Consider the following 25,315-nt stretch of genomic DNA (forward strand, 5'->3'; position numbering starts at 1 on the left):
GAATAAGTAAATAGGAGAAAGAAGGCTATTTAATTAACACATGCGGGTTGAGACGCTAGTATATATAATATATATCCCATTCCATTGAGGGATTTCTAAAATAAATTTTTTTGATGGATCACTTGTGGGGCCCACTTCGAATTGTGTTTCAATTATTCAAATGGTCATTCATAATCATCTTTGCAAAAAAAAATTAGACAACATGAAAACCATTTAGATATCTAAGTGTGGTCAAATAAATTGACGAACACGATGGTTTTCAAAGACAAACTAAAATGACTACCACTTAATCAAATGGTTAAATCACTACTACATTTTTCGCTTTGCGCGACAAAGAGGATTTCGTCTCGCAAAGTCACATTTAGTCGCACAAATTTCAGTGCAACAAAAAATTCGTCGCGAACAATCCGTCGTGCAAAGAGAGTGAAGAAAGACTTTGCGCAACCAAGTTTCCACATTGGTCGAGCAAAACTGAGCGACGAGGTTAACCATCGTTGCACCAAAGGTTTAGGGACGACACAGTTGTTCATCGCACAAACCTTTGCTTGTCGAAACCATATTCGTCGCAGGTATATTTGAGCGACGAAATATTCATTCGTCTCGCAAAATGTTTTCGTGAGACGAATATCTTCGTCGGGCAAGAATAAATATATGTAATTAAATTTTTGTTTTTAGTTTTTTTATTTTGTAAATGTGAATTTGCGCGACGAAAAACATTTCGTCGCTCAAAATTAATATATATTATTTAAATTTAATATTTCGTTTTTTTTTCATTTTGTCAAAAAATAAATTTGGTTTTTTTTTTTGGGTAAAAAATGAAATTGCAATCACAAAATTAATTGAAGAGAACAAAAAATTATATAAAATAAAATAAATGTGTTACAAGAGAAATGTTTAAAAAACTAATCAAATAATGTTCCAAAATCTACTTGGTCGTCAGGCATATGCAGCTCGGAGGTCTGGGGTCCACAGGGCAGTGGTCGAAGAATCAAATTGCGGGTGGAATGCCGGACTGCACGAGTGTAACAAGTGGTTTGGTTGCGATTAACTGTGAAATTACGAAACTACCCTTGGGGTAGGATATTCCGGTCATTTTCTTGTCCGAAAGGATTTTGGGACCACAAGTGGTTTGGTTGTGTAGGTGGTTCTGAGATGAATTCGTGGACATGCGGTAGGCTTGAATCGGAGTTATAACGAAGTTTTGGCGATCAAATTACTTTCGGTGGCAAAATCGTAAATAATTCGAAAAGGGTATTTGTAAAAATCAGATTTTTCAATTTCATTTCTTTTCTCTCTCTCTCTCTCTCTCTCTCTCTCTCTCTCTCTCTCTCTCTCTCTCTCTCTCTCTCGTTCTCTCTACGCATCGCTCATCGAGACGGAAATCATCGTCCGTCGCCACATCCGCCACCCCACCCTCGAGACCGGTCCTGTTCGACTCGTAGTGAAGTCCCGGACTGACCCACCCAATTTCCCGCCGGAAAGCTCAAGAATCGACGACGGTTGCGACTGGTTCGAATCGGATTTCTCCGATCGTCCGCCAATTTCCGGTGATTGAGGTGAGGTTTCTTCCTCTTTCTATCTGTTCTAGCTGGCCTTTGAGTAGGATTGGATCGATTATAAGTTTGGGGAAGTAAATTTTGAAACCTAGGCTTGGCCGGTTTTCAATTCGAAATTCCGGCCAGTTCCCGGCAAAATTGACCTTTCCCGTAGTTGAATGAAGTGATCCTTGCCTCGAGTAGTATCTAGGGTAGGAAGGGTGAGCAGTGGTGTGAAGTTTTTCCGTCGAATTTCTCTGCACACCCGCTTGCTGCCAGCGCGTGTGGCGGCGCGTGGACAAGTGTGGTGGAGCTGCAAATTGTTCCAGTGTGATCCTTAGGTTGTCACAAGCGCGTAGGATTTCGCGGATCTCGATTACAAAGGTCGTTTGACTATCGAACGGATTATCGCATATTGTGCGTTATCCGGGTTCGAAATGTACCAACCGTTGGATTGTTTTCAAGTTGCAGTATGTTACCATAGAATACCTCTTTCCTCGTATTCACTGAAAACCCGGGAAGCTAGGGTTTTATTTTACCATTCCGTTTCGAAATGCTTGTTGTTAATCGTATTTTCGTATTCAATTAGGTATTCGACCCCGTATACTGCAGCAGGTAGGACCCTCTCAGAGTCAACCTGTGTGGGACTACTTGTGAGTGGACTTTTCTTTCAAACTTCAGCATGACTTTATTTATGGAAAATATGGCATATTACTTTATTTGGTTTATTGACTTTGGTACATATTTGAACATAAAATTCGTGGTTTTCATAAAGTTTTGATAATATGTTTGAGTTTTGAGAATATATACACATATGGTTTTATGTGGGGTACTTGGGAGGTTGTTATGAGTTTATGTAAAGGTGTGATTATTTGATATGATTGTTTGGAGTGCTTTAAGCACTATCCTATGTACCTCCCCGGATATGAAACGTGATTACTGATACTGGATACACTTGGAATTATTTGAGTTCAGGACATCCTTGAGGGATGTTGCTGTGAACCCTGGATTTGGGGTAGTCATGCGCGTAGGACCGTATTTCAGCGCATGCTTTGACTATGTCGGCTGTACGTGCTGGCTGAGAGTTTGTTCCCCAGTTGGACGGCTCGTTCCCTAGACACATGGTGCATTGAGGAATGGCTCTGCCATGTGGACTAGTCAAACAATCCCCCGGTTGGATTGTTTCCCCGGTACAACTAAATTGTAGTTATATTTACATATTCTTATTATTATATGTTATATTACTATTATATATATATATATATATATGAATATTCGGTCATTCTTATTTCTCGATAAGGATACTTCCTCGCCGGTTGTACCATTGGGTACGTTTTCGAGAGTTTAATCTCTCGGGACTCCTAAGTTTTGAGTGGTGGATTTTGTGAAGTGTGATTCACAGATTTCGGATTTGGTATCCGGTATGATTTTATATACTGCTTATGACAGTTTTATTATGCATCTGGTTTCGTTGCATGTGTTTTATAAGATGGGGGTTATATTATTCTGATTTAATTGAACCGACTTAATTTGCGTCCCACTCACAATTTTCTGTTTTGCGCCTGAGCAACCGAGCTCCACAATGAGCCGGACCGGTGCTCTCGAAACTTGAGTCTTCGTAGGGACTCCTTCACCTTTTCCTTTCGATTAAACTGCATTGTTTTTTTGAATTTCTTAGATATGCTCTGTATCGCCCGCTGAGGGTATAAATCGTGAGGCGGAGGCCTTTGTTGTAAATTGTTTTATTGCTTGTAAAGCATGCTGCCATTGGTTGTTTATAACTGTAATTATGAACAGGTTGAAGTTTGGGAATGTTCATTTTACAGGGAGACTCACCAAATTTTGGTAGAAAGTCTCGGTCTTTAGGAAGTGGGCCCGGCATCGGGTGATGTCGAATTTAGGCGGGTTCGTCTGGTTTCCGAGGAGATTCGGGCGGTCCATCAACGAGGGACCGCAGAATCATTGACATTTGACCAAGCGCGGCTACTGTGCTTTCAAAGCAGCCACCGACCGCTTGACTACGCCGATGAACGGGTCTAGGTTCCCTCCGCTGGGCATTCCCCATCCCTCGACAATATGTCCTCGGCCTCCTCCCGAGAGTCAGATCCAACGTCTCCATCAAGATCTAAAATCCAGCATCCTGTGGAGGATGCATAGACTCGATCGGAGTCTCGGGAGGAAGTTGGGAGGCGGACTCCTGAAGAACCGTTTGGCTCCTCTCCACCATCGTCGTCTGTTTAACATAACATAAAATATAAATTAAAACATGCATATAATTGAATGCGTAACATAAGAATTAAAATTAAATAATACTTACATGAAAGGACTCAACCAACTCATTCCTAGGTCGAACATAAATGTCACCAAAGACGTCGATCTCTGGGAATTTGGACCCTCCTAAATTGAACAAGAGAAGAAAAATATTAGTATGAAAAAAATAAATTAATAATAATGACATATTAAAAATTAAATATAAATTATTTTATTATTACTCGCCACCGTGTATCCATCTTATATGAGAAGGGCCTGGAACCGGAATGATGGAGAAGAGTCTTCTTCTTCCTATTGTCCTTATTGACTTGGGCTTTATTCTATTATACAAAAAATAAAACGTATTAGTTGAAATATAAAAAATTAAATAATAATGAAATATAAAAAATTAAATAAACATTAGTAAGAAATATGTAATAATTAAACAAATATTATTAAAAAAATACCACATAATCGGACGCCTGAAAATGAGCACAGAGCCATGCCTAACTATTCTCCCGCCCCTCAAGCTTCTGCAGTCAACCCTCCTGAAGAGATACTTGCGGATCATCAAACGCCACAAAATGGTGGTGTAAGTCGCTCTTCCACTGCTTGTACCTTTCAGCGATGAGTCTGTTGACGTACGCCAACGACTCGTCGTCGAGGTCCTCTAAGTTGTAGTTCGTCTGCAATAAATTAATTACATACATTAAGTAATAGAAATATATAAAGTTTGAAAGAAAAATAATTAAAAGGTAGGATACATACCGACAACTGGCCGCAAACCTCTATCTTGATCTCGTCAGGCATGACCTTCCAAGACTTCCATTGCATCGGGCAATGGAACGACGTGGCCAATGTCGTGGGCCAAGGAGCTATGCAACTCCGCCTTCGGTGCAGCCCGATGGCGCTCGTCGTATCCGATGCTTGATACGATGTTGGTCAACCGAGTGACTTTCACCGTCTTTAGCTGCCTCCACGGCCCTCGGGTGTTCTTCTTGGCTGCAAAGAAATATGACATTAATGTAAAATAAATAACAAATTTAACTATAAAATTCACAATACAAAAAATAAATAAAAAGAACTAAAGTTGAAGGAAATCTATACCTGGATGTGACCGAGGCACCGATCTTGGTCGATGTGGTGTCGGTGGTGGCGGGCGGTGCCGCCGCTTAGCGCTAACAGGCGCGCCATCGATTAAGCCGATGATGCAGGCACAGGACCCCGGGACCAATCGCACGTGGTCCATCGGTCTGGGAGCGATGGCGCAGATGTCGGCCGAGCCGGGCTCCAAACTCGGTGCAGTCATCACGGACCTACGACGTTTAATCAGGTCTGACATCTGCACAATTTCATTAATACACATACAAATTAATCAAATTTACGAATATAGAAGTGTAAGCACATACAATTTCATTAAGAAATTTAACTAATTAATTAAAAGCATAGCTTGACCTAGGGTTTGCGATTTCGGAGTATCCGAGACTCCGATCCACGATCCGTCGAATCCTACACGATTCTACAAGGTACAACATACATGAGTTTAAGTTCAATCCAACGGTCGAACATACCAAACTTGAAAATCGCACAATAGGCGAAATCCGTTCGAGACACAAACGATAACCAAATTCAAATCCAAGCACACCTACGCGCTCGTGACAAATAGGGGATTGCACTGGGACCCAATACCCAACGCCACAGTCTCCCACGCGCCACCACACATGCCGGCAGCGCGTGGGTGTCCAAAGCGATAACAATCGCCAGAAAGTTCTAAAAACTAAGGGCCAAGGTTCCTACCCTAGGTTCAATACATCAATTGGAGCCACTTTGGTTCTTGGACCTACCCCAAAAAATGGCCGGAAGTGGCTGGAATTTAAATTCAAAACCGGGCCAAAACTTAGGGTTTAAATTCCAGAAACCTATTGCAACAATTAACCAAATTCTACACAACCATCAGCTAGAGCACGAAAAATAGTCCAGAAACCATACCTCAGGTGTCGGATTTGGTGGCCGGAGGAGAGAGAACGAGGCCGGCGAAGAATCTGTCAAACCCAGCAATTTCGGCGGCAGGGCTCGACGGTGATGGCCGGGAAGGTCAGGGCTTCGAAGGTTGTGGCGGCTCGGTCCTTTTCCGGCGGAGCGATGAGTGAGATGACGGCGGAGAGAGAGACAGTTTAGGGCGAGAAGAGGAAGTGAGGAAGAAAGGAGGCTATCGCGATTTTTCTGAAAATTTAACGGATCTTGCGCGACGAAGAACACAATGTGTCTCGCAAGGTATGTTTAATAAACCTTGCGCGACGGAAAAAAAAAATAATGACGTCGCGCAAGGTAGTTTTCCGCCCAAATTTTCATTACATTGCGCGACGAATAAGAAAAAACGTCGCGCAAGGTGGTTATTCCACCAAAAATTTTGTCACCTTGCGCGACGAGTGGACAAAACCGTCGCACAAGGTTGTTATTCCGCCAGAAATTTTTGGGTTTAGGGTTTAGTGAAGGGTCTGATCATTTTGCGCGACGTAGAAGACATTGTGCATCGTGCAAACCTCTGGCAAAGTAATATTTTAAATTTAAATTTAAATTTTTTTTATACATACTTATCCATATTATAAATTTAAATTTAAATTTTTTTTATACATTCTTATGGTGTTTATTATTTTTTAATAGAGTATATTTTTATGGGCATTTTTTTATGCAAGGAAAAATACTCTAGTTCAATTTGCTAGCTGTGCCCAGTTAGATTTCTCATAAATGCCCAGTTCACCTTTAGCCTTCCCGTTACCAAAACTTAGACCATTAAAAACTTGGATAGAACCAAAAGAAATGCAAAACCAAAATTGGGCAAGAGTCTCAATATATGCCTTAAAAATTAAAAAATTAAAAAATTTATGGTTTTTTTTAAAAATAAGGCCGTGCACTTGTATGACTTAATATATGCCTTATCCTTTTCCTTAAAAAATAAACCCTAAAATTTTTATTTTTTTTAAAAAATATACTCTATTAAAAAATAATAAACACCATAAGAATGTTTTAAATTTTTTTATACAAGGAAAAATACTCTGTTAAAATAATAAACACCTTTGTACAAAGAAAATCACAATGATCAAACTTTAATCAACAAATCAACTACCAATAATAAAAGTGATCTCAAGTTCAAGTTATAAAACGAAGGGTTAATACTTTTTTAGTTATTTTCAGACTCCAATCTCACTCACATGATCTCATCTCATCTCAAAGGCTTCTCTTCCTTGAACACGCAGCCTCACTCAACCCAATTGAACCCAAGAGTAACCACCATTGATTTGAACCACTATAACCTCCACTGCTTCAATCAAACCCATTCTCTCACATCGCAGAAACCTCATCGACTCGATTATGCTTGGATACTCACGTAATTTGATCTAGTAACCGAACCTAATTCAAGTTAATTGAGTACACCTTTATGTAGACAATTATATTAAACTTATATTTTAAATTTAAATTGTATATCTGTTTTTTAAATATATTCGAATGTCACTTATTATTATTCTAATATACCAATTTTATTTTTATTTTAAAAACGCCTCTTGGAATGTGGATGAACTGTGGGTTAAATCACAAATAGGGTCAACACTTTATTTATGAAATTGTGATTTATAAATATGTTTTGCGCGACGAATATCCATAATTTCATAGCGTAAAGAAGTGTTGCGCGACGATACGAATACTTCGTCGTGCAAGGTTGTATTTTTACTGAGAAATTATCGCAACTTGCAAGACATAAATGTTAACTTTGTTGCGCGACGAAGTATGTTTTTCGTCGTGCGACAAAAATATTCTTCACGCAAGTTTTAAACTATAAATTAAATATCACGATTTCTAGTATATTAGGACAACTTGCGCGACGTGGATGTTCTCATTACGTTGCGAAAACCTCTGGCAATGTTTTTTTTTTAAAAAAAGTTAATTTTTTTATTTTCATTATTTTAAATAATTAGTATAAAAATTACACATGTTACCTTAATGAACTTAAGTTTAATATGAATTACGAAAAAAATTCAAAGATTTCGGTACAATTGAAAAGTTAAATGTTTATATTTTAAATTTGAATTATTATTTTATTCTCCGATGTGAGACTTAATTTACACATTATAGTTTGTATAATGGTTTAATGCTTGATTAAATCATTAAAAAAGACGGGGTTGTGAGACCTAAGGGCCCGATTCTTGATTTTTTTTTTTTCAATTTTTTTTATTCATTCAATTTGAAGATTTTAAACACAAAAAAGATAAAATGTAACACCCCGACCCCAAATTTATCCCATGTTTAATTAATTTAAGTGGAATTGAGAAATTACCCGTGGGATAGGGGTATTTTAGTCATTTTCTTATCCGGAAGGACTTTGGGAATTCCAGTTGTACCGTTGCGTAGAGCACGGTGAGATGAGTCCGTAGACACGTAGTGGGCTCGAATCGGAGTTGTAACGAGAGAGATATGATCAAAAGAAGCTCAGTGGCATAATCGTAAATATTTGGAAAATGGATTTTTGGTTAAAAGACGAAATTGCCCCCGTCACTCTCTCTCTCTCCGCGCGTCTCTTCCTCTCTCGTCTGGTTTCGCGACAGCCACGGTGGCCGCCACGTCTTGGCCGGCCGTGCTCTCGTCCGCCACCAAAGTCGACGGGCCGGTACCAAAATGACCGGGCCGCCTCTTCCTACCCCAGTAGGGTCTCGCGCCACCGGGATTTCGCGGAAATCGAAGAAAACAGCCGGTTTCGCCCGAAACTTCGTCGGCTTCGTTCTCCGTCGTCCGACCACCGATTCCGGCAAGTGAGGTATGGATTCTCACCTATTTTCCGAGCTCTAGCTGATGGTTGGGTAGGATTTCATAAATTTTGAGGCTAAGTAGCTCGATCTATGAATTGAAATTCGGCCGGTTTTGCGATCGCGATTCCGGCCACTTCCGGTCAGTTTTTGGGGTATGTCCAAGAACAAAAGTGACTCCAAATTAGGTGTATTACCTAGGGTAGGAGTCTTGGCTCACGATTTGGAAGTTTTCCGGCGATGCGATATCGCTTTAGACACCCACGCTGCCGGCGGCGGCGGCGCTGGTGAGGGCATTTTTGTTCCATTGTGATCTTCTCGATGTCACGAGCGCGTAGGTGTGCTCGGATCTCATTTTGGATACCGTTAGAGTTCCGAACGGATATCGCATATCACGTATTTTTGGGTTCGCTAGGTTTGGACCGTTGGATGGTCCTGAAATTATAATATGTTGATCTAGGTATTACCAGGATCATGTAGGATTTGACGGATCATAAAATGGAGTCCCGGATACTCGAAAATGCCAACCCTAGGGTTAGGATTTTAGTGACCGTCCGATCGTGCGATCGTGAGCGATCCGACCGTCCGATCTGGACCAAACTTGCGGGACGTGTGTCCTAGACCTTGTAGAACCTATAGGAACTGCCGGATCATGATTTGGAGGTCGTGGGCCCCGCGGTCTGTGTGAGGTCGCACGCGTCTTTGGATTAGCCGACGTGTTGATGACCCCATACGTGGCGGGTGCGTCCGGCGTATGAGGGGAGATGTGATTGTGTGAGGGGTGAGAATGTAGCGGCCCGGTGAGGTCGCACGCGTCTTTGGATTAGCCGGCGTGTTGAGCACCCCATACGTGGCGGGTGCGTCCGACGTATGAGAGGAGATGTGATTGTGTGATGGTGGTGAGAATGTAGCGTGCCGGTGGTGAGAATGTAGCGAGCCCGGTGTGGTCGCACGCGCCTTTGGATTAGCCGGCGTGTTGCGGACCCCATCGTGGCCGGGTCCCCGACGTATGAGGAGATGTGATTGTGTGATGGCTGGTGAGAATGTAGCGTGCCGGTGGTGAGAATGTAGCTGTGAGTCGCACGCTTTGGATTAGCCGGCGTGTTGAGCACCCCATACGTGGCGGTGCGTCCGGCGTATGAGGAGATGTGATTGTGTGATGGTGGTGAGAATGTAGCGAGGCGGTGGTGAGAATGTAGCGGGCCCAGGTGTGGTCGCACGCGCGTCTTTGGATTAGCGGCGTGTTGGCACCCCACGTGGCCGGGTGCGTCTCGGCGTATGAGGAGGTATGGTTGTGTGAGGGCTAGTGAGAATGTAGCCAGAGCCCAGGTGGTGAGGTCGCACGCGTCTTTGGATTAGCCGGCATGTTGACAGGCCCCATACGAGGCCGGGTGCGTCCCGTCGTATGAAGGGTGATATTGTGATTGTGTTTGATGAGTTGTGATGGATAAATCCTAGAATATATGTATTTGTGTGGTGGTAATGGTTTATTTGATATTAGGAGCCAGGATAGATACGAAAGAGCTACGTGTGGCTTGATCCCTTAGTAGGGTACGTAGGCAGCCTGAAGTTACTAGGTGCAGCCACAGATTAGACCCCACTTAGGTGGTCTTATTGAGATTGGTTCGGACCCTTGTTGTTGATCCCGAAACTTGGTTGAATTGAGACTCGTCCTGTGGACTGAGCAAGTGAAGGTGTGCATAATTAGATTTGGAATTTGGTATATGCATGTTTGATGCATTAAGTTATTTTAAAAACTTTGTGGGCAGTTTTGCTAGAATCATTTGAAGGCCGGAGGCCATTTATGTAATTGCATGAGATTATTGTGCATGCTGCTGGTTGGGTTATAAATGCATTCTATGTGTGGAAATTTTGGGGAAATGTTCAATTTATAGGAGACTCACAAATTTGTGAAAGTCTCGTGCCCTTAGTCCTCTCAGTAAACGAGGACATAGATTTAAGGAGTGAACCCGTGGGTGTGATGCCGGGTCTCCGCAAGGTTCTCGGGTTCGGGAAATTCGGGACGGGTCCTGTCAGCTTGGTATCAGAGCTTAGGTTCAATTTCTTGTGGACCCCGCACCTTGTGTGTGCATCCTTAAGTTGTGGGATCATGATGGGTTCCGTCATGGGACGTCATCGTTCTGACGCGGAGGACTGTTGGACATGGATGGATTTAGGGTATTGATGATTACACTTAAGGGTGTCACGTTCCTCGAATCGTGTCTATCCAAATTGTCATATCTCAATATCCTATGTATAAGGAAAATGGAAGGGCTGAAAGTATTGAATCCGCTGAGACGAGATGAAATCGTCAGAGAAAAGTGATAGACAAGTTACAAGGGAGTGAAGGAGTTGTGAGTCCGACCAGGGAGGGTCGTGACATATTAAAGTGAGAAGTAGTAGTGTTGGGTGGAGTATCATCTCACTCGCGTAGACTTGAATGTCGCAATTGATAGGAGTGGAACCTCATGGTTCTTCTTCCTTGCTCTCTCACGCAGTGAATTTGAACTCCAAAATTTCTTGGAAGTTCGGCCATTGAGAGTTTGACCGACGACTTGGATTACTTCTGTCTACCCCTCTGGAAAGGGAACCAATAAGGGAAAGAGAAAGAAGAAAGGTACAAAGGCCGTTGAGGCAGAAGTAGAGCTAGAGCTTTACCACAGACAGAGGTTGTTGAGTTCTTATGGGCAGGAGGGCATGGAGCTGATAAATTCGTTTCTAGAGATCCTCCATTGCCTGAACAGGTTGCTAATTCTCGATTGTGTGCAGTGAGCACGAAGTCGAAGATATTAAGAGCTCAACCTTTCTTTGAGAAGAGTGAATTCTCGAAGATTGAATCACTGGATTCATGATCTGAAGAACGGCTTTAGTATAATCGAAACCACAAGTGTGGAAAAAGATTTAGATAGCCGTATTCCTCTTATAGAAGGAGGCTCGTGTGTGGTGGGAATACTCCAGTCAAATCCACGGATGAGACCTAGATGGATTGGGTGAACTTACCGTGGAGATGAAGAGAATGTTTTGGGGTCTCACCTCATGTGAACACATTTGAGCAGAAATCTTCCATCGGAATCAGAAAGGGATCAGGGTAGAGGGAGGAAGATGATGATTACAATTCGGTAAAAATGATCCTTTCTGACATCCCTCTCAAAGAATCGTGTTGGCAATGTTGCTTATCGATTCTAAAGAAAGAAGGAAGATATTAACAAGGCAAAGAGTTTGGATTCTCTTCATGGGAGAGATGGAAGAGAATCAAATCACAAATGGAAGCGTTTAGCTTTCAGAGGAAGATTAAGCATTACAGCAGCTATTAAAGGATATTCCTAGTGGAAGAAAGAGACTTCTCTTCCTCTGCTTGTTTGGATAGAGCTAATGGCTTGGCTGCCAACCTGGTTGTGGAAGGTGAAGCATGGGAACCCGAGTAGTAGATGCGGGCCCAATACCCACACCCTTTGGAGTGACAGGTATGAAATTTCGGGGACGAAATTTTTATAAGGGGGGTAGTATGTAACACCCCGACCCCAAATTTATCCCATGTTTAATTAATTTAAGTGGAATTGAGAAATTACCCGTGGGATAGAGGTATTTTAGTCATTTTCTTATCCGGAAGGACTTTTGGAATTCTAGTTGTACCGTTGCGTAGAGCACGGTGAGATGAGTCCGTAGACACGTAGTGGGCTCGAATCGGAGTTGTAACGAGAGAGATATGATCAAAAGAAACTCAGTGGCATAATCGTAAATATTTGGAAAATGGATTTTTGGTTAAAAGACAGAATTGCCCGGTCACTCTCTCTCTCTCGCGCTCTTCCTCTCTCGTCTGGTTTCGCGACAGCCAAGGTGGCTGCCACGTTTTGGCGGCCGTGCTCGTCCGCCACCAAAGTCGACGGGCGGTACTAAAATGACCGGCCGTCCTCTTCCTATCCCAGGGGTCTCGCCACCGCCGGGATTTCGCCGAAAATCGAAGAAAACAGCCGGTTTCGCTGAAACTTCGCCGGCTTCATTCTCCATCGTCCGGCCACCGATTCCGGCAAGTGAGGTATGGATTCTCACCTATTTTCCGAGCTCTAGCTGATGGTTGGGTAGGATTTCATAAATTTTGAGGCTAAGTAGCTTGATCTACGAATTGAAATTCGGCCGGTTTTGCGATCGCGATTCCGGCCACTTCCGGTCAGTTTTTGGGGTATGTCCAAGAACAAAAGTGACTCCAAATTAGGTGTATTACCTAGGGTAGGAGTCTTGGCTCACGATTTGGAAGTTTTCCGGCGATGCGATATCGCTTTAGACACCCACGCCGCTGCGGCGCGCGTGGGTGCTGTATCTGAGGGCATTTTTGTCCCATTGTGATCCTCTCGATGTCACGAGCGCGTAGGTGTGCTCGGATCTCATTTGGATACCGTTAGAGTTCCGAACGGATATCGCATATCGCGTATTTTCCGGGTTCGCTAGGTTTGGACCGTTGGATGGTCCTGAAATTATAATATGTTGATCTAGGTATTACCAGGATCATGTAGGATTTGACGGATCGTAAAATGGAGTCCCGGATACTCGAAAATGCCAACCCTAGGGTTAGGGTTTTAGTGACCGTCCGATCGTGCGATCGTGAGCGATCCGACCGTCCGATCTGGACCAAACTTGCAGGACGTGTGTCCTAGACCTTGTAGAACCTATAGGAACTGTCGGATCATGATTTGGAGGTCGTGGGCCCCGCGGGCCTGTTTGACCAAGTTGGGTAGTTTGACCCCGGGTTGACCTCTAGACTTTCGTTGTGTAGTTCTATCATTCCAGGAGGGTTAGAATGACCTTAGTGACAGGTCTTGGGCGTTGTCGAGTTAAATGGTTTATATGCGGATTTAGGATTTTATGTTATGATTTAAATTGCGAAAATTATCAGATGCTATACCAGGGTTGAGGTTTGTATAAGAGTAGAAATTATATTTTATATATTAAATTGTGTGGATGGATAAAGGTAAATAAAGCGGTCAAATGTTAGCTTACAGTGCTATACGCACTACCCCACGTACCCCATATTGTGATCATGTTGAGGGTGGTGAGAATGTAGCGAGCCCAGGTCGCACGCGCTTTGGATTAGCCGGCGTGTTGATGCACCTCATACGTGGCGGGTCCCCGGCGTATGAGGAGATGTGATTGTGTGATGGCTGGTGAGAATGTAGCCGGCGGTGGTGAGAATGTAGCGGCCCGGTGAGGTCGCACACGCGTCTTTGGATTAGCCGGCGTGTTGATGACCCATACGTGGCGGGTGCGTCCCGACGTATGAGGGGAGGTATGGTTGTGTGAGGGCTGGTGAGAATGTAGCCAGGCCCGGTGGTAGGTCGCAAGCGTCTTTGGATTAGCCGGCGTGTTGACAGGCCCCATACGAGGCCGGGTGCGTCCCGTCGTATGAAGGGTGATATTGTGATTGTGTTTGATGAGTTGTGATGGATAAATCCTAGAATATATGTATTTGTGTGGTGGTAATGGTTTATTTGATATTAGGAGCCAGGATAGATACGAAAGAGCTACGTGTGGCTTGATCCCTTAGTAGGGTACGTAGGCAGCCTGAAGTTACTAGGTGCAGCCACAGATTAGACCCCACTTAGGTGGTCTTATTGAGATTGGTTCGGACCCTTGTTGTTGGTCCTGAAACTTGGTTGAATTGAGACTCGTCCTGTGGACTGAGCAAGTGAAGGTGTGCATAATTAGATTTGGAATTTGGTATATGCATGTTTGATGCATTAAGTTATTTTAAAAACTTTGTGGGCAGTTTTGCTAGAATCATTTGAAGGCCGGAGGCCATTTATGTAATTGCATGAGATTATTGTGCATGCTGCTGGTTGGGTTATAAATGCGTTCTATGCAGGTGGAAATTTTGGGGAAATGTTCAATTTATGGGGAGACTCACAAATTTCGTGAAAGTCTCGTGCCCTTAGTCCTCTCTGTAAACGAGGACATAGATTTAAGGAGTGAACCCGGCGTGGGTGTGATGCCGGGGTCTCCGCAGGTTAAATCTCGGGTTCTGGGAAATTCGGGACGAGTCCTGTCATAAAACCCTAATTCTTATATTCATAATGACCACTGAAAATCAAATAGACAGATTCAAATTTGTTTTCAAGTTTAGGTATATATCTAAATTTAAATTTATATATTATATGTTGTAATTTAATTTGTGATTGCAAATTTTGTGTGCAACTTGATTATGATTTGTCATTGCCATATTTACACTACCATAATTAAATTACAACAAATTTCATTTACTATGTTTTACATGGGTAGTCGCTAATAAATTGCATTATTTATCATATGAACTATAATAACCTTCGTTATCCTTGCTATCATCACTTTCGGTCTCCTAATCCTCCTCCTCATCACTTTCGTTGTTCGGGCCCACTGGAACTTCTTATCGCAGAAGATCACCGAGGTCAATTGTAATTGACTGAATCGGTATTTCGATTGAAGACACTTTTTGAAGCTGAAACAGTTCTTGTATAACATTTGTATCTCGAAGTGTTTCTGCATCATTTTCCATAGAAGATTCCAACCGTTGGTCAGTGACATTATCAACGTCGTTGTCAGTTAGGTCTAGTTCTGGTATAGCATACACGTTCCTCTGATCCATCCGCTGAGCAACTTTCCAACCACTTCCGGCTTTAGGGTCATCTAGATACACAATATGTCTTGCCATGTTTGCCAAAATGTAAGGGTCGTCATCATACCAAGTTTTGTTAATGTTCACTGATAGTAAGCCATGGTCTATTTTAACACTTCCCTGCCTATTTGGGTTTGTATCAAACCATCGACACTTAAACATAATCACTTGGTATCGGTCTTTGTAAAGCAATTGCACGACAGTTGTGAGTTTGCCATAGAAATTAATGTCCGTACTTTCGCCTCCACCTGGGACATGGACACCGCTGTTTTGCGTACACAACTTGTCATCTCGTGCCGTCCCCAAAAACTTGACGCCGTTAACATGACAACCCGAAAATAATTCAGCGTGAATCGGGCCGAACGCCAAGTTATATAACTCTTCACTGTAAGAGGGTGAATTCGATGATTTCAACTTATTCACCTAATATTATACAAAAACATTCACATGTTAGTTTGATAACATTAAATAATACAATATATATATATATATATCAAATACAAAACACTTATAGCTTACATATTCCAAAAATCATTATGGAAACAAATCACGGTGTTTCTTGGCATACAAATGTGATGGATGTTCTCGCTTCATCATCTCTTCATGCTCATCTAAGTATGCTATTATCTCATCACAATTGTTAAGTATGAACCAATGCGCTACCTTCATGTCATTTCTGGAAAACGACTCTCCTCGTACAGGATTTCCAAAGGGTCGTGCGCTTTGGGCAAAAACAGAAAGTTTCTCATTTCTCAGACCTCCGTCATTATTGCGTTGAAGATGATTGAAATCCGTGTCCACATCTTTTAAATACATTCCACAGAAAGTAAGCGACTCATACTGAACACAAGCCTCTACAATTGATCTTTCGGGCTTCGCCTATTGCGTCTTTTTTTCAGCTCTCCGAGAAGCCTGCCAAAATAAAACGAAACGATACAAATTAGCGAGCGTGGGATAAGGATGCATAAACAAATGATGAGGATTATATACCTTTCTATTGGATACATCCAGAAACAGTTGACAGGACCAGCGAGCAATGCCTCTTCTGGCAAGTGAACCATCACGTGGATCATACTTGTGAAGAAAGCTAGAGGGAATATCATCTCGAACTTGCATAGGACTTGGACAATGTCATGGCGCAACTGATTAATGTCTGTCTTTCGCAATGTTTTTGCCGTCAGTTGGGAAAAAAATCTGGACAACAACATGATTAGTTTCACTACATCTTCTGGCAAAAGGTGTCGAATACCCATAGGAAGTAGGCGTTGTATAAATACATGGTAGTCATGGCTCTTTAGTCCAGTAAATTTACCTCCGTCAACATTCACGCAACGCGCGATATTAGAAGTATACCCATCGGGAAACTTTACAGACGATACAAACTTTAGAAAATCTTTTTTGTCATTCGGTTTCATGGAAAAAAATGCTAGATCCCTTCTAGCTTTATCACCGTCCCTGTTCATCCATAAACCTCTTCGTATTCGCATTCTTTCCAAATCAAGACGAGCTATGATCGTGTCCTTTGTCTTACCTTCGATATCTAGAATCGTGCCCATCAATGTGTCAAAGACATTTTTCTCAACATGCATAATGTCGAGATTGTGCCTCAATTTTAGTTTCGACTAATATGGGAGCTCAAAAAACATAGGCTTATGTGTCTAGTTCAAATGTGTAGAAGGTCTGGTCCGAGTAACTGTTTTTCCGAACGGAGAAAAATCCAAACGGTTAAGCTGTTCCAAGATCTCATCACCGGACCATTCTCTAGGTCTGAGGCAATGCTCTGTGTTCCCGTCAAACACTTTATCCTTTTCCCGCCACTCGTGGTCCCATGGCAACCATCTCTGATGACCAAGATAACAAACTTTTTCTGCGTTGCAACCAAAGGTTACATCTTCCTTGCATATAGGGCATGCCATATAACCCTTTGTGCTCCACCCAGAAACCATTGCATATGCGGGAAAATCATTCACATTCCACATAACTGCTGCCCGCAAAGTGAACATCTTCACTATTTAGACCCAATGCACAATGCTTCTCATGATTTGAACTAATTATTTTTCAAGAGTGACTAAATAAATAGACAAGCACATTAATATTAGATAATAATAAAATGTTCTCAGTCATATACAAATGCCTAAATGATTAATTTCCGATTTAGGTGGAACTTTGGAGGAATGATCCTTGAATGAAATTTTAAGTTGGAATCATGAAGTTACATTGTGGAGTAGGTCCAAAAACGAGTGGTTATCGTCATATTAAGTTACTAACTGGTTAGCACTTGAGCGTTTTTGTAAGATATGTTTATATTAGCTTGAATTGATGATCTTTGGGCCCACTATGTGTTCTAGTTTCATAATCAAAACCTTCAATTTTTTAGGTGTTCTCTCAAAGATAATCTCTACACAAAAAACACCAAAATGGAATAATTTAACCATTTGATTAAGTGGTAGTCATTTTAGTTTGTCTTTGAAAACCATCGCATTCGTCAATTTATTTGACCACACTTAGATATCTAAATGGTTTACATGTTGGCTAATTTTTTTTGCAAAGATGATTATGAATGACCATTTGAATAATTGAAACACAATTCGAAGTGGGCCCCACAAGTGATCCATCAAACAAATTTATTTTAGAAATCCCTCAATGGAATGGGATATATATTATATATACTACCGTCTCGACCCGCATGTGTTAATTAATAGCCTTCTTTCTCCTATTTACTTATTCTTTTATCCTTAATTATAGAGAAATTTTTTGCATCTAAGTGCTAAACCGTTAGTAAGTTAATAAGGCACTAACCACTCGCCTTGATCTACTCCAAAATCTATCTCATGATCTGAACTATTTACTTTTCAGTTCGTTAATTGAATGATCATCCCTATGCATTCAAATCGAAAGGTGTTTAGTTATATAACTACTGCCAAAATAGACGATCACAATATGTTTGATAAAGAATGAAATATTCATGATAATAATCAAGTGGCTACAAGATTTTTTTCAATTTGGATGCAATTTGACAGGAATGATTATTTGGCTCTTCTTATGTGTGTTCTTGAAAAACATTGATATGTCAACTGTGTAATTTGGGTTCAATTTGGGTGTATTATCTCGTACGTGCGGATCGAGATAGGAGGAGGAAAGATAGTTCAAGCTTGCAACTTGCCCTTCGGATCATCTTCTACGTCATCCATGAATCGCTTCCAGAACCAGTGTTGCTTCCAAACTCTTTCTGTCATCTCTTCAATAGGGACACCCTTGGTCTCAGGAATTAAGACCACAACGAAAATTGTCATGACAAAGACCCAAAATGTGAAGAAGAGGAAAATGCCAAACTTCATGTTGCAAAGCATTGAGAGGAAGGCCTGTGCTATGATAAAGGTGAAGAGCATGTTGGTACAGACAGCCACACTCTGGCCTGCTGAGCGGGCCTCTAATGGGAACGTTTCGCTAGGGATCAACCACCCGAGAGGTCCCCAAGACCACGCGAAGGATGAAACAAAACTGCAAACCATAAGCACCACAAGAATTGCCAAGCCATGGCCAAGGTTGTTAGAGTGATCCTTCACTTTGAGTCCCATTATTATTGCAACCACCAATTGAGAAAGGAACATTTGGACACCGGCTTCTAACAATAGCACGCGCCGACCAGCTCTGTCGACAAAGTATATTGATACAACGGTTGAGAGGACATTGACAGCTCCTGTAATAACAGCTGAGTAGAGGGAAGCATCACTCTTAAATCCCAAGGTCTGGAACAAAACTGGAGCGTAGAACATGATTGCGTTAATGCCAGTGAATTGCTGGAAAATCTGTAGGCATGAAAAACATAACATGTGAGACTATATGATACGTGTTAAATGTAACTAAGATTTTGAATTGCCTTAGTTAGCACAAGTTCTAGTATAGTTGCGGCACCTGCATCCAAATTGCAATGACCAATTGAGGCCTGTTCCTACGCTTAAGGAGGTTTCTGAAAGGATGCTTCACTTCTTTTGCCACACGACTTGCCTCCACAATCTCTAAGAATTCTGGATCCACATTGTCAACACCCCTAATCCTTTTAAGAACTGCTTTTCCTTCCTCCAACTTACCTCGTTCGATCAAACTGTTAGGAGTGTCTACCACAATGAGAGACCCAACAGTCAGCATACCTGCTGGAATGCCAGCCAAACCTAGTGACACTCTCCATCCATATCCCCCTTCAATTCTGTGCCAGAAAACGTACATTGATTAATCACTTGTGTCTAATTACCGGTGATGATTAATGGAATATTAGGGAGGATGGTGGCTTACTTGGCAGTTCCAGAATTGATAAGATTTGCGAAAAGAATGCCAATGGTGATATTTAGCTGGAAGAGTATGTTAAGTGCCCCGCGAATTCTTGTGGGTGCAATCTCAGAAAGAAAAAGCGGCACTGCCTGTAATTATATTCATTAATTAGTAAAACCTAGCATGTGATAAAAAGCTAAGATTAGGAAATAATTATGTACCTGGTTAGCAAAACCAACTCCACAACCAAGCAAGATCCTCCCAATGATAAGCATGGCAAGGTTAACAGCTGCAGCATTAAAAACTGTTCCGACTACAAAGAAAACCCCAGCAATGAACATGGTGAGCTTTCGTCCCAGGGATCGGGTTGTGTAGGACGCGAAGAAGGTTGAAATTAAAGCAGCGAGGTACAAGGAAGATGTGAACAACTGCAAGCCTTGATTATCGTATTTGCAGTAGTTGCTCTCAAGTCCAGTCTCTTGAGTCTTCTTGTAAACAACCGGGAAGAACTGTTTCAGGAAAGAAGGCATGGATGTAACACCCCCTGCATCCATCACAATGATCACACGTGTCAAATTAATTAAATCAAGAAAGAATTCTAATTAACATTTCAAACCCCCCAAAAAAAAAGGTTAATTAATTTGACGTGAATGATATGAAAAGCTCCACAATGCCTACCTGAAATACCAACATCATAACCGAACATGAGGCCTCCGCTAGCGGCCATTATGCAAGAAATGATCACTAGAGGCGTGATCTTTGCTTCAAAGTCTCCGCCTCCCGATGCGGCCCCAAAGCCACCACCTGCCATGGTATTCCGGCTTAACTGTACCTTAATTCTTAGTATCTAATTTGATAGAATGTTGTAGTTTGTATATGGTCCACGACCTCAAGGCAACTGTTCTTAAGAAAAGAGTAGCTCGGTGAAATGAGACGTGTGTTTGAGGGATTTATATATACTAGATGACTTCATGGCAACAAGGAGTGAATGACGTACGTAAAAAATGGATCATTTAGTTAGTGACACGGTCAGGATCTCTCCTTATGGCATCGATCTTCGGTTGTTTTTCTTTCTTGATGCTTGGTTAGGCATTAACGAGGAGTTAGTTGCACTAGAGTTGATCAAGTCTCTTACGAGTAATGTTAGAAGGACCACATTTCGTAACTATAATATGTGGTTAATCCGTCAACTATTACATCATTCATGTGCCTGAAAGTATATTTGTTTCAAGGATTGGTCCGGCTTCTCTCCTAAACTTGCCTAAGTTTCTAAGCCTCACCGTTCGTGAAGATTGAACAAGTCATAAGTTAATGTGGAAATAATACATTGACATTAAGATATTTCTGTTTACGTTTTGTGTGTGGTTTTCTTAGTACATTGCTTTCGATATCTCTGCGTGTGAAAAAAATCTTACCCCAATTTTGATATTAAACACAAAAATCTAAATTGTCCACAAACTTCATCGAGTTTTTGAATGAACCACAATTTTTTTTTTCTGGCAAGGAAGGGGAAAGAACCATATATAAATAGCCATTCTTGTGATTTTTCAAAATTTTCATCTCTGAATTTTTTTAGAAATGGCTTCATCATGGGTGCTTTGGTTGCTTTTATAGCTTTAAGTTTTGGCTATTTACTGCTGAATTGTAGACCTTAGATTTTATATATATCAAGAACCAATAGCCATTCTTCTGATTTTTTGTTATAATTGCTACTGAACTTTTGAGCAGCCATGGATGAGTGGAGAGAGATAGGGAAGGCTTTGGGCACAAGCAGTCAAAGTGGCCGCACAGGCCCTCATATTTGGAGGGCCCTCAATTTGTATATACATGCGTATGTTATATTTTTATAAAAAAAATTGTATTATATAAATAATACTAGTAAATATTATGTTAGGCCCAAGTATTGAAAAAATAATAATAATAATTTTCCCAATTCAATTCAAAATTAAAAAGAGGAAATTTAATAAAGGCCCAATTATTTTATAACGAAATGATACAAACTCAAAGATTAGATCCTGTTGAAAAAATAAAATGCATACAAAATACATGGATACCTGTCTCTATGGATTCCGAAACTCTACATTAAAAATAATATATTTTTGTGCATTATAAAAAATCTGGTATATTGAAGAATTCCCATGGTTTTGGATTTTACCACATATAGGTTATTGTGTTTTTTAATAAATTGGTAACGTTGTTGTTACCCCTCTCTCCCTGCAAGCAACTCCTCCGACATAAATTGATGGTAATATTTTGTTAACTGCGAAAACAAAAATTAGTCACACCAAGAACAACTAATTTGAAATTTTGTCCTTCAAAAGATGCAATTAACAATTATTTAATTTAGGAAAATATAACTTCTCCGTCACTAGCTAGCTGTAAGAAACTACTTATTTGAAAGCTAGATGGATGGGCTCTATATGGCAAAATCCTAAAATATTATACCGTAAAATACATTTTTGGACCAAGGTTGCATAATTGCATTGGGTTATATAGTCCACGGCAGATTACATGTAGCTCTGCCCTTGCCATCTTCTATCTGAAACTTCAGCTCCTTTCTTTATCTAATTGATAAACAAAGCATGGGCAAGAGAGAGGAAAAATATTGGCTTCAAAAGCCAAGGATAAAATGGCTCAAGGACAGCGAACACCGCTTTCTTTTATCAAACTCAACCATTGCTAGGAGAAGGCAGAACATAATCCTCATAATAGAAGGAAGCAATAGGCAGTGGCATGTGGGCCAATATGCTACAAGAAGGGTGATAGAAGAGCACTTCAAAGCGTTGTTCACGGCGAAGGCCCAAAATGTGGGAGATTGATGGGGAGATGGTATCTTAAACACAACCTCCAACGAAACTACACCAACACTAAAAATATAGAATGAACACTCACAATTTGCGGCTAAACTTAGCTGCGTTTTCTGAATATATTCTCAAATTTAACGTGACCAATTGGTCTACAAGAAAAGGTTTAAATAACAATTACACCCTAGAAATATAAGGAAAACATGATTCGAGTACAATCAGGAAAACCAAAACATGAGGAAAATAGAAAAGGAAGTAAATCAGCAGTAGGAAATGTCTCCTAATTTATTTTGGGCAATAATCTTTGAAGTAATTAGGAGGCTTGACTGATCTCTTGGGCTTCCCTAATTTGGCTTAGGATGCTCTTGCATCAGACTCCTCGGGTTGGAAAGGACTTGACCTCGAATCAAAATTTGGGGCTTCACCTCACCATAGTAAGCTTGTAAGTCAGTGAAGTTTAATGTAGGTGAGACACCAATGTCATTTGGCAATTCAAGTACATAAGCATTTTGACCAGCCCGTTTCAATATTTTGTATAGTCCACCACCTCTATCATGCAATTTACCATATTTTCCACGAGGAAATCTCTCATTTCTTAAGTTGATCCATACTAAATCCCCTTCTTAAAACTCATTGTAACGCCTATGTTTATCAGCACTGTCCTTGTACTCTGTGTTGCTCTCTTTAAGTCAAAGGCTAACATGTTCATGGGCCTTCTTGATATAATCAACCATGTCATTGGCATCCCAACTAAAATGATTCTCTATCAGATGTAATTGTAGTATGAATCCCATGCAATTTGACAATCTCCCGAAAATAAATATGAGCAATATTGTTAGCGTTCATGGTTGTTTTACAAGGAACGAAATGGGCCATCTTCAAAAAGTGATCAACAACTACCATGACTTAATCAAATCCTTGTTTTGTCTTCAGAAGGCCAACAATGAAATCCATGCTAATGTCTTCCCACGGTGCTTGTGGTTCTAGCAAAGGAGTGTAACGCCCCATGTTCTGACTATGACTCTTGGCCAAGTGGCAAGTCATGCACTGTTGTACATTCCTCTCCACATCCTTTCGCAACTTTGGGCAATGAAATTTGTTCTCAACTAGATCAATTGTTTTGTCATGTCCAAAGTGTCCTCCAAGGCCTCCCCCATGAAGCTCCTCAATTATCCACAACTGTAAAGAGCAATCAGGAATGCATAATTTGCTCCCCTTGAACAAATATACATCGTGAATATATGATAGTCTTGTATCGAATTATTGTGCACACACATTCGAACCAGATTTCACCAAATTCATTGTCTCTTTTATATAACTCCTGCAATTGCTTAAAGCCCTCCACTCTAACCTGCATGACAGATAATAAGGTCACCTTGCACCTTAAACCATCCGCTACTTTATTGTGGATTCGAGCGTTGTGTTTAATCACAAAATTGTACTACTGCAATTCTTCCACCCATCTGGCACGTCTCTAATTTAGTTTGTGTTGCCCATTGATAAATCTCAAGGCATGATCAGAGTAAAGGATAAATTCCTTGTGAATCAGATATTACATCCATTGTCTAAGAGATTGCATAATGGCATAAAACTCAATATCATAAGTGGAGTAGCGTTGTCTGGTTTCATTGAGTTTTTATCTAAAGAAGGCAAATGGTCTCCCCTCCTGGCTAAGAACTGCTCCAATCCCAACTTTGGATGCATCACAATCTACTCAAAAACCTTTTGGTAATCAGGCAGAATCAATAATGGTCCTTTAGTCATAGCTTTTTTATGGCTTGAAAGCTCTTCTCTGTAGTCTCAGTCCACTTGAAATGATTATGCTTCATACAATCAGTCAAGGGTACCATAATAGAACTAAAATTTCTGATAAATCTTCGGTAGAATGAAGCTAAGCCATGAAACTTCGCACATCATGGACAAATTGTGGTATAGGCCACCCTTGTATTGCTTCAAAAATTTTTTTTCCATTATAATACCACCTGCTCATATCACATAGCCAAGAAAAATTAAACTATCAGTAAAAAATTCACACTTCTTAAAATTGGCGAAGAGTTGCTGCTCCGGTAAAACTTCAAAAAATTGTCTCAAGTGCTCTAGGTGTTGAACAACATCAAGACTATAAACCAGAATATCGTCAAAGTAAACAACTACAAACTTCCCAATAAAGGACGGGATACTTGGTTCATGAGTCTCATAAATGCGCTAGGAGCATTGGTCAATCTAGGTGGTATCATCAACCATTCAAATAAACCATCCCAAGTTTTAAAGGATGTCTTCCATTTGTCACCAAGCCTCATTTGTATTTGGTGGTATCCACTCCTCAAGTCTATTTTGGAAAATATTATTGCTCCCGACAAATGGTCTAGCATATCATCTAGACAAGGGATTGGAAATATGTACTTGTTTATTGCCCGATTGTCGACGCAAATACGCCAAGTCCCTTCTTTTTTTCTTTTCTTTTTTTTGTGTGCAAGCAATGCAGGTACTGCACATGGGCTCATGCTCTCTTGGATCACTTCTCTGTCAACAATTCTATCACTTGCCTGTTCAGCTCCTCGTAGTCTAATGGGCTTATCCGATAATGAGGTTTATTTGGGAGAGTTGAACCTGGAATCAAATCTATACAATGTTGGATGTCTCGCATAGGAGGTAATCCAAAGGGTAGTTCTTCAGGAATAACATCATTAACATCCTGCAAAATAGATGTTACTTCCTCAGGAAAATTAAGAATTTCTAGATTTGCCTCTTTCACCATCAACATGTACATATTGCCACTCTCCTCCACCCCTTTTAGGAATTTTCCTTTGGTTAAAAAGCTTCTAGCACCAATTTTTGTGGATTTGGAATTAAATTCATATTGGGAGGGGCCTAAAATAACCTTCATACCATCTTTGATGAAGGTATATGTATTTTTGTATCCATCATGTGTGGCCTTGCGAACAAATTGCCAAGGTCTCAAAATAGTATGTGGCAAGCATCCATTGGAATTAAATCACACCATTGAGAGTCTTG

The 25,315-nt window shown here is 41.0% G+C and overlaps 1 protein-coding gene and 1 pseudogene across 1 annotated transcript; both read right to left on the minus strand.

The window, feature by feature from the left end:
* Window positions 1-3,432: 3,432 nt before the first annotated feature.
* Window positions 3,433-4,619, minus strand: LOC148920232 (uncharacterized; annotated as a pseudogene).
* Window positions 4,620-18,155: 13,536 nt separating this feature from the next.
* On the minus strand, window positions 18,156-20,416 carry LOC148920233 (sugar transport protein MST4-like). The gene is made up of 5 exons (XM_089047375.1): window positions 20,175-20,416; window positions 19,718-20,040; window positions 19,521-19,645; window positions 19,143-19,434; window positions 18,156-19,036 (listed from the first exon to the last, which is right to left on the minus strand). Exons 1-5 carry the CDS (start codon window positions 20,305-20,307, stop codon window positions 18,374-18,376), a joined length of 1,536 nt encoding a protein of 511 aa, XP_088903501.1. The 5' UTR covers window positions 20,308-20,416; the 3' UTR covers window positions 18,156-18,373.
* Window positions 20,417-25,315: the final 4,899 nt, after the last annotated feature.

The sequence above is a fragment of the Prunus mume genome, linkage group LG2 (genome assembly GCF_029339155.1).
Source record: "Prunus mume cultivar Tortuosa linkage group LG2, ASM2933915v1, whole genome shotgun sequence".
Taxonomy (NCBI): Eukaryota; Viridiplantae; Streptophyta; class Magnoliopsida; order Rosales; family Rosaceae; genus Prunus; species Prunus mume.

Coding starts and splice junctions, on each gene's coding strand:
- LOC148920233 (XM_089047375.1), bottom strand. CDS start 20,307: ATGGCAGGTGGTGGCTTTGGGGCCGCATCGGGAGGCGGAGACTTTGAA. Junction 19,646..19,717: donor GAGTTGGTTTTGCTAACCAG/GTACATAATTAT, acceptor ATATAATTACAG/GCAGTGCCGCTTTTTCTTTC. Junction 19,435..19,520: donor ATCAATTCTGGAACTGCCAA/GTAAGCCACCAT, acceptor TTTCTGGCACAG/AATTGAAGGGGGATATGGAT.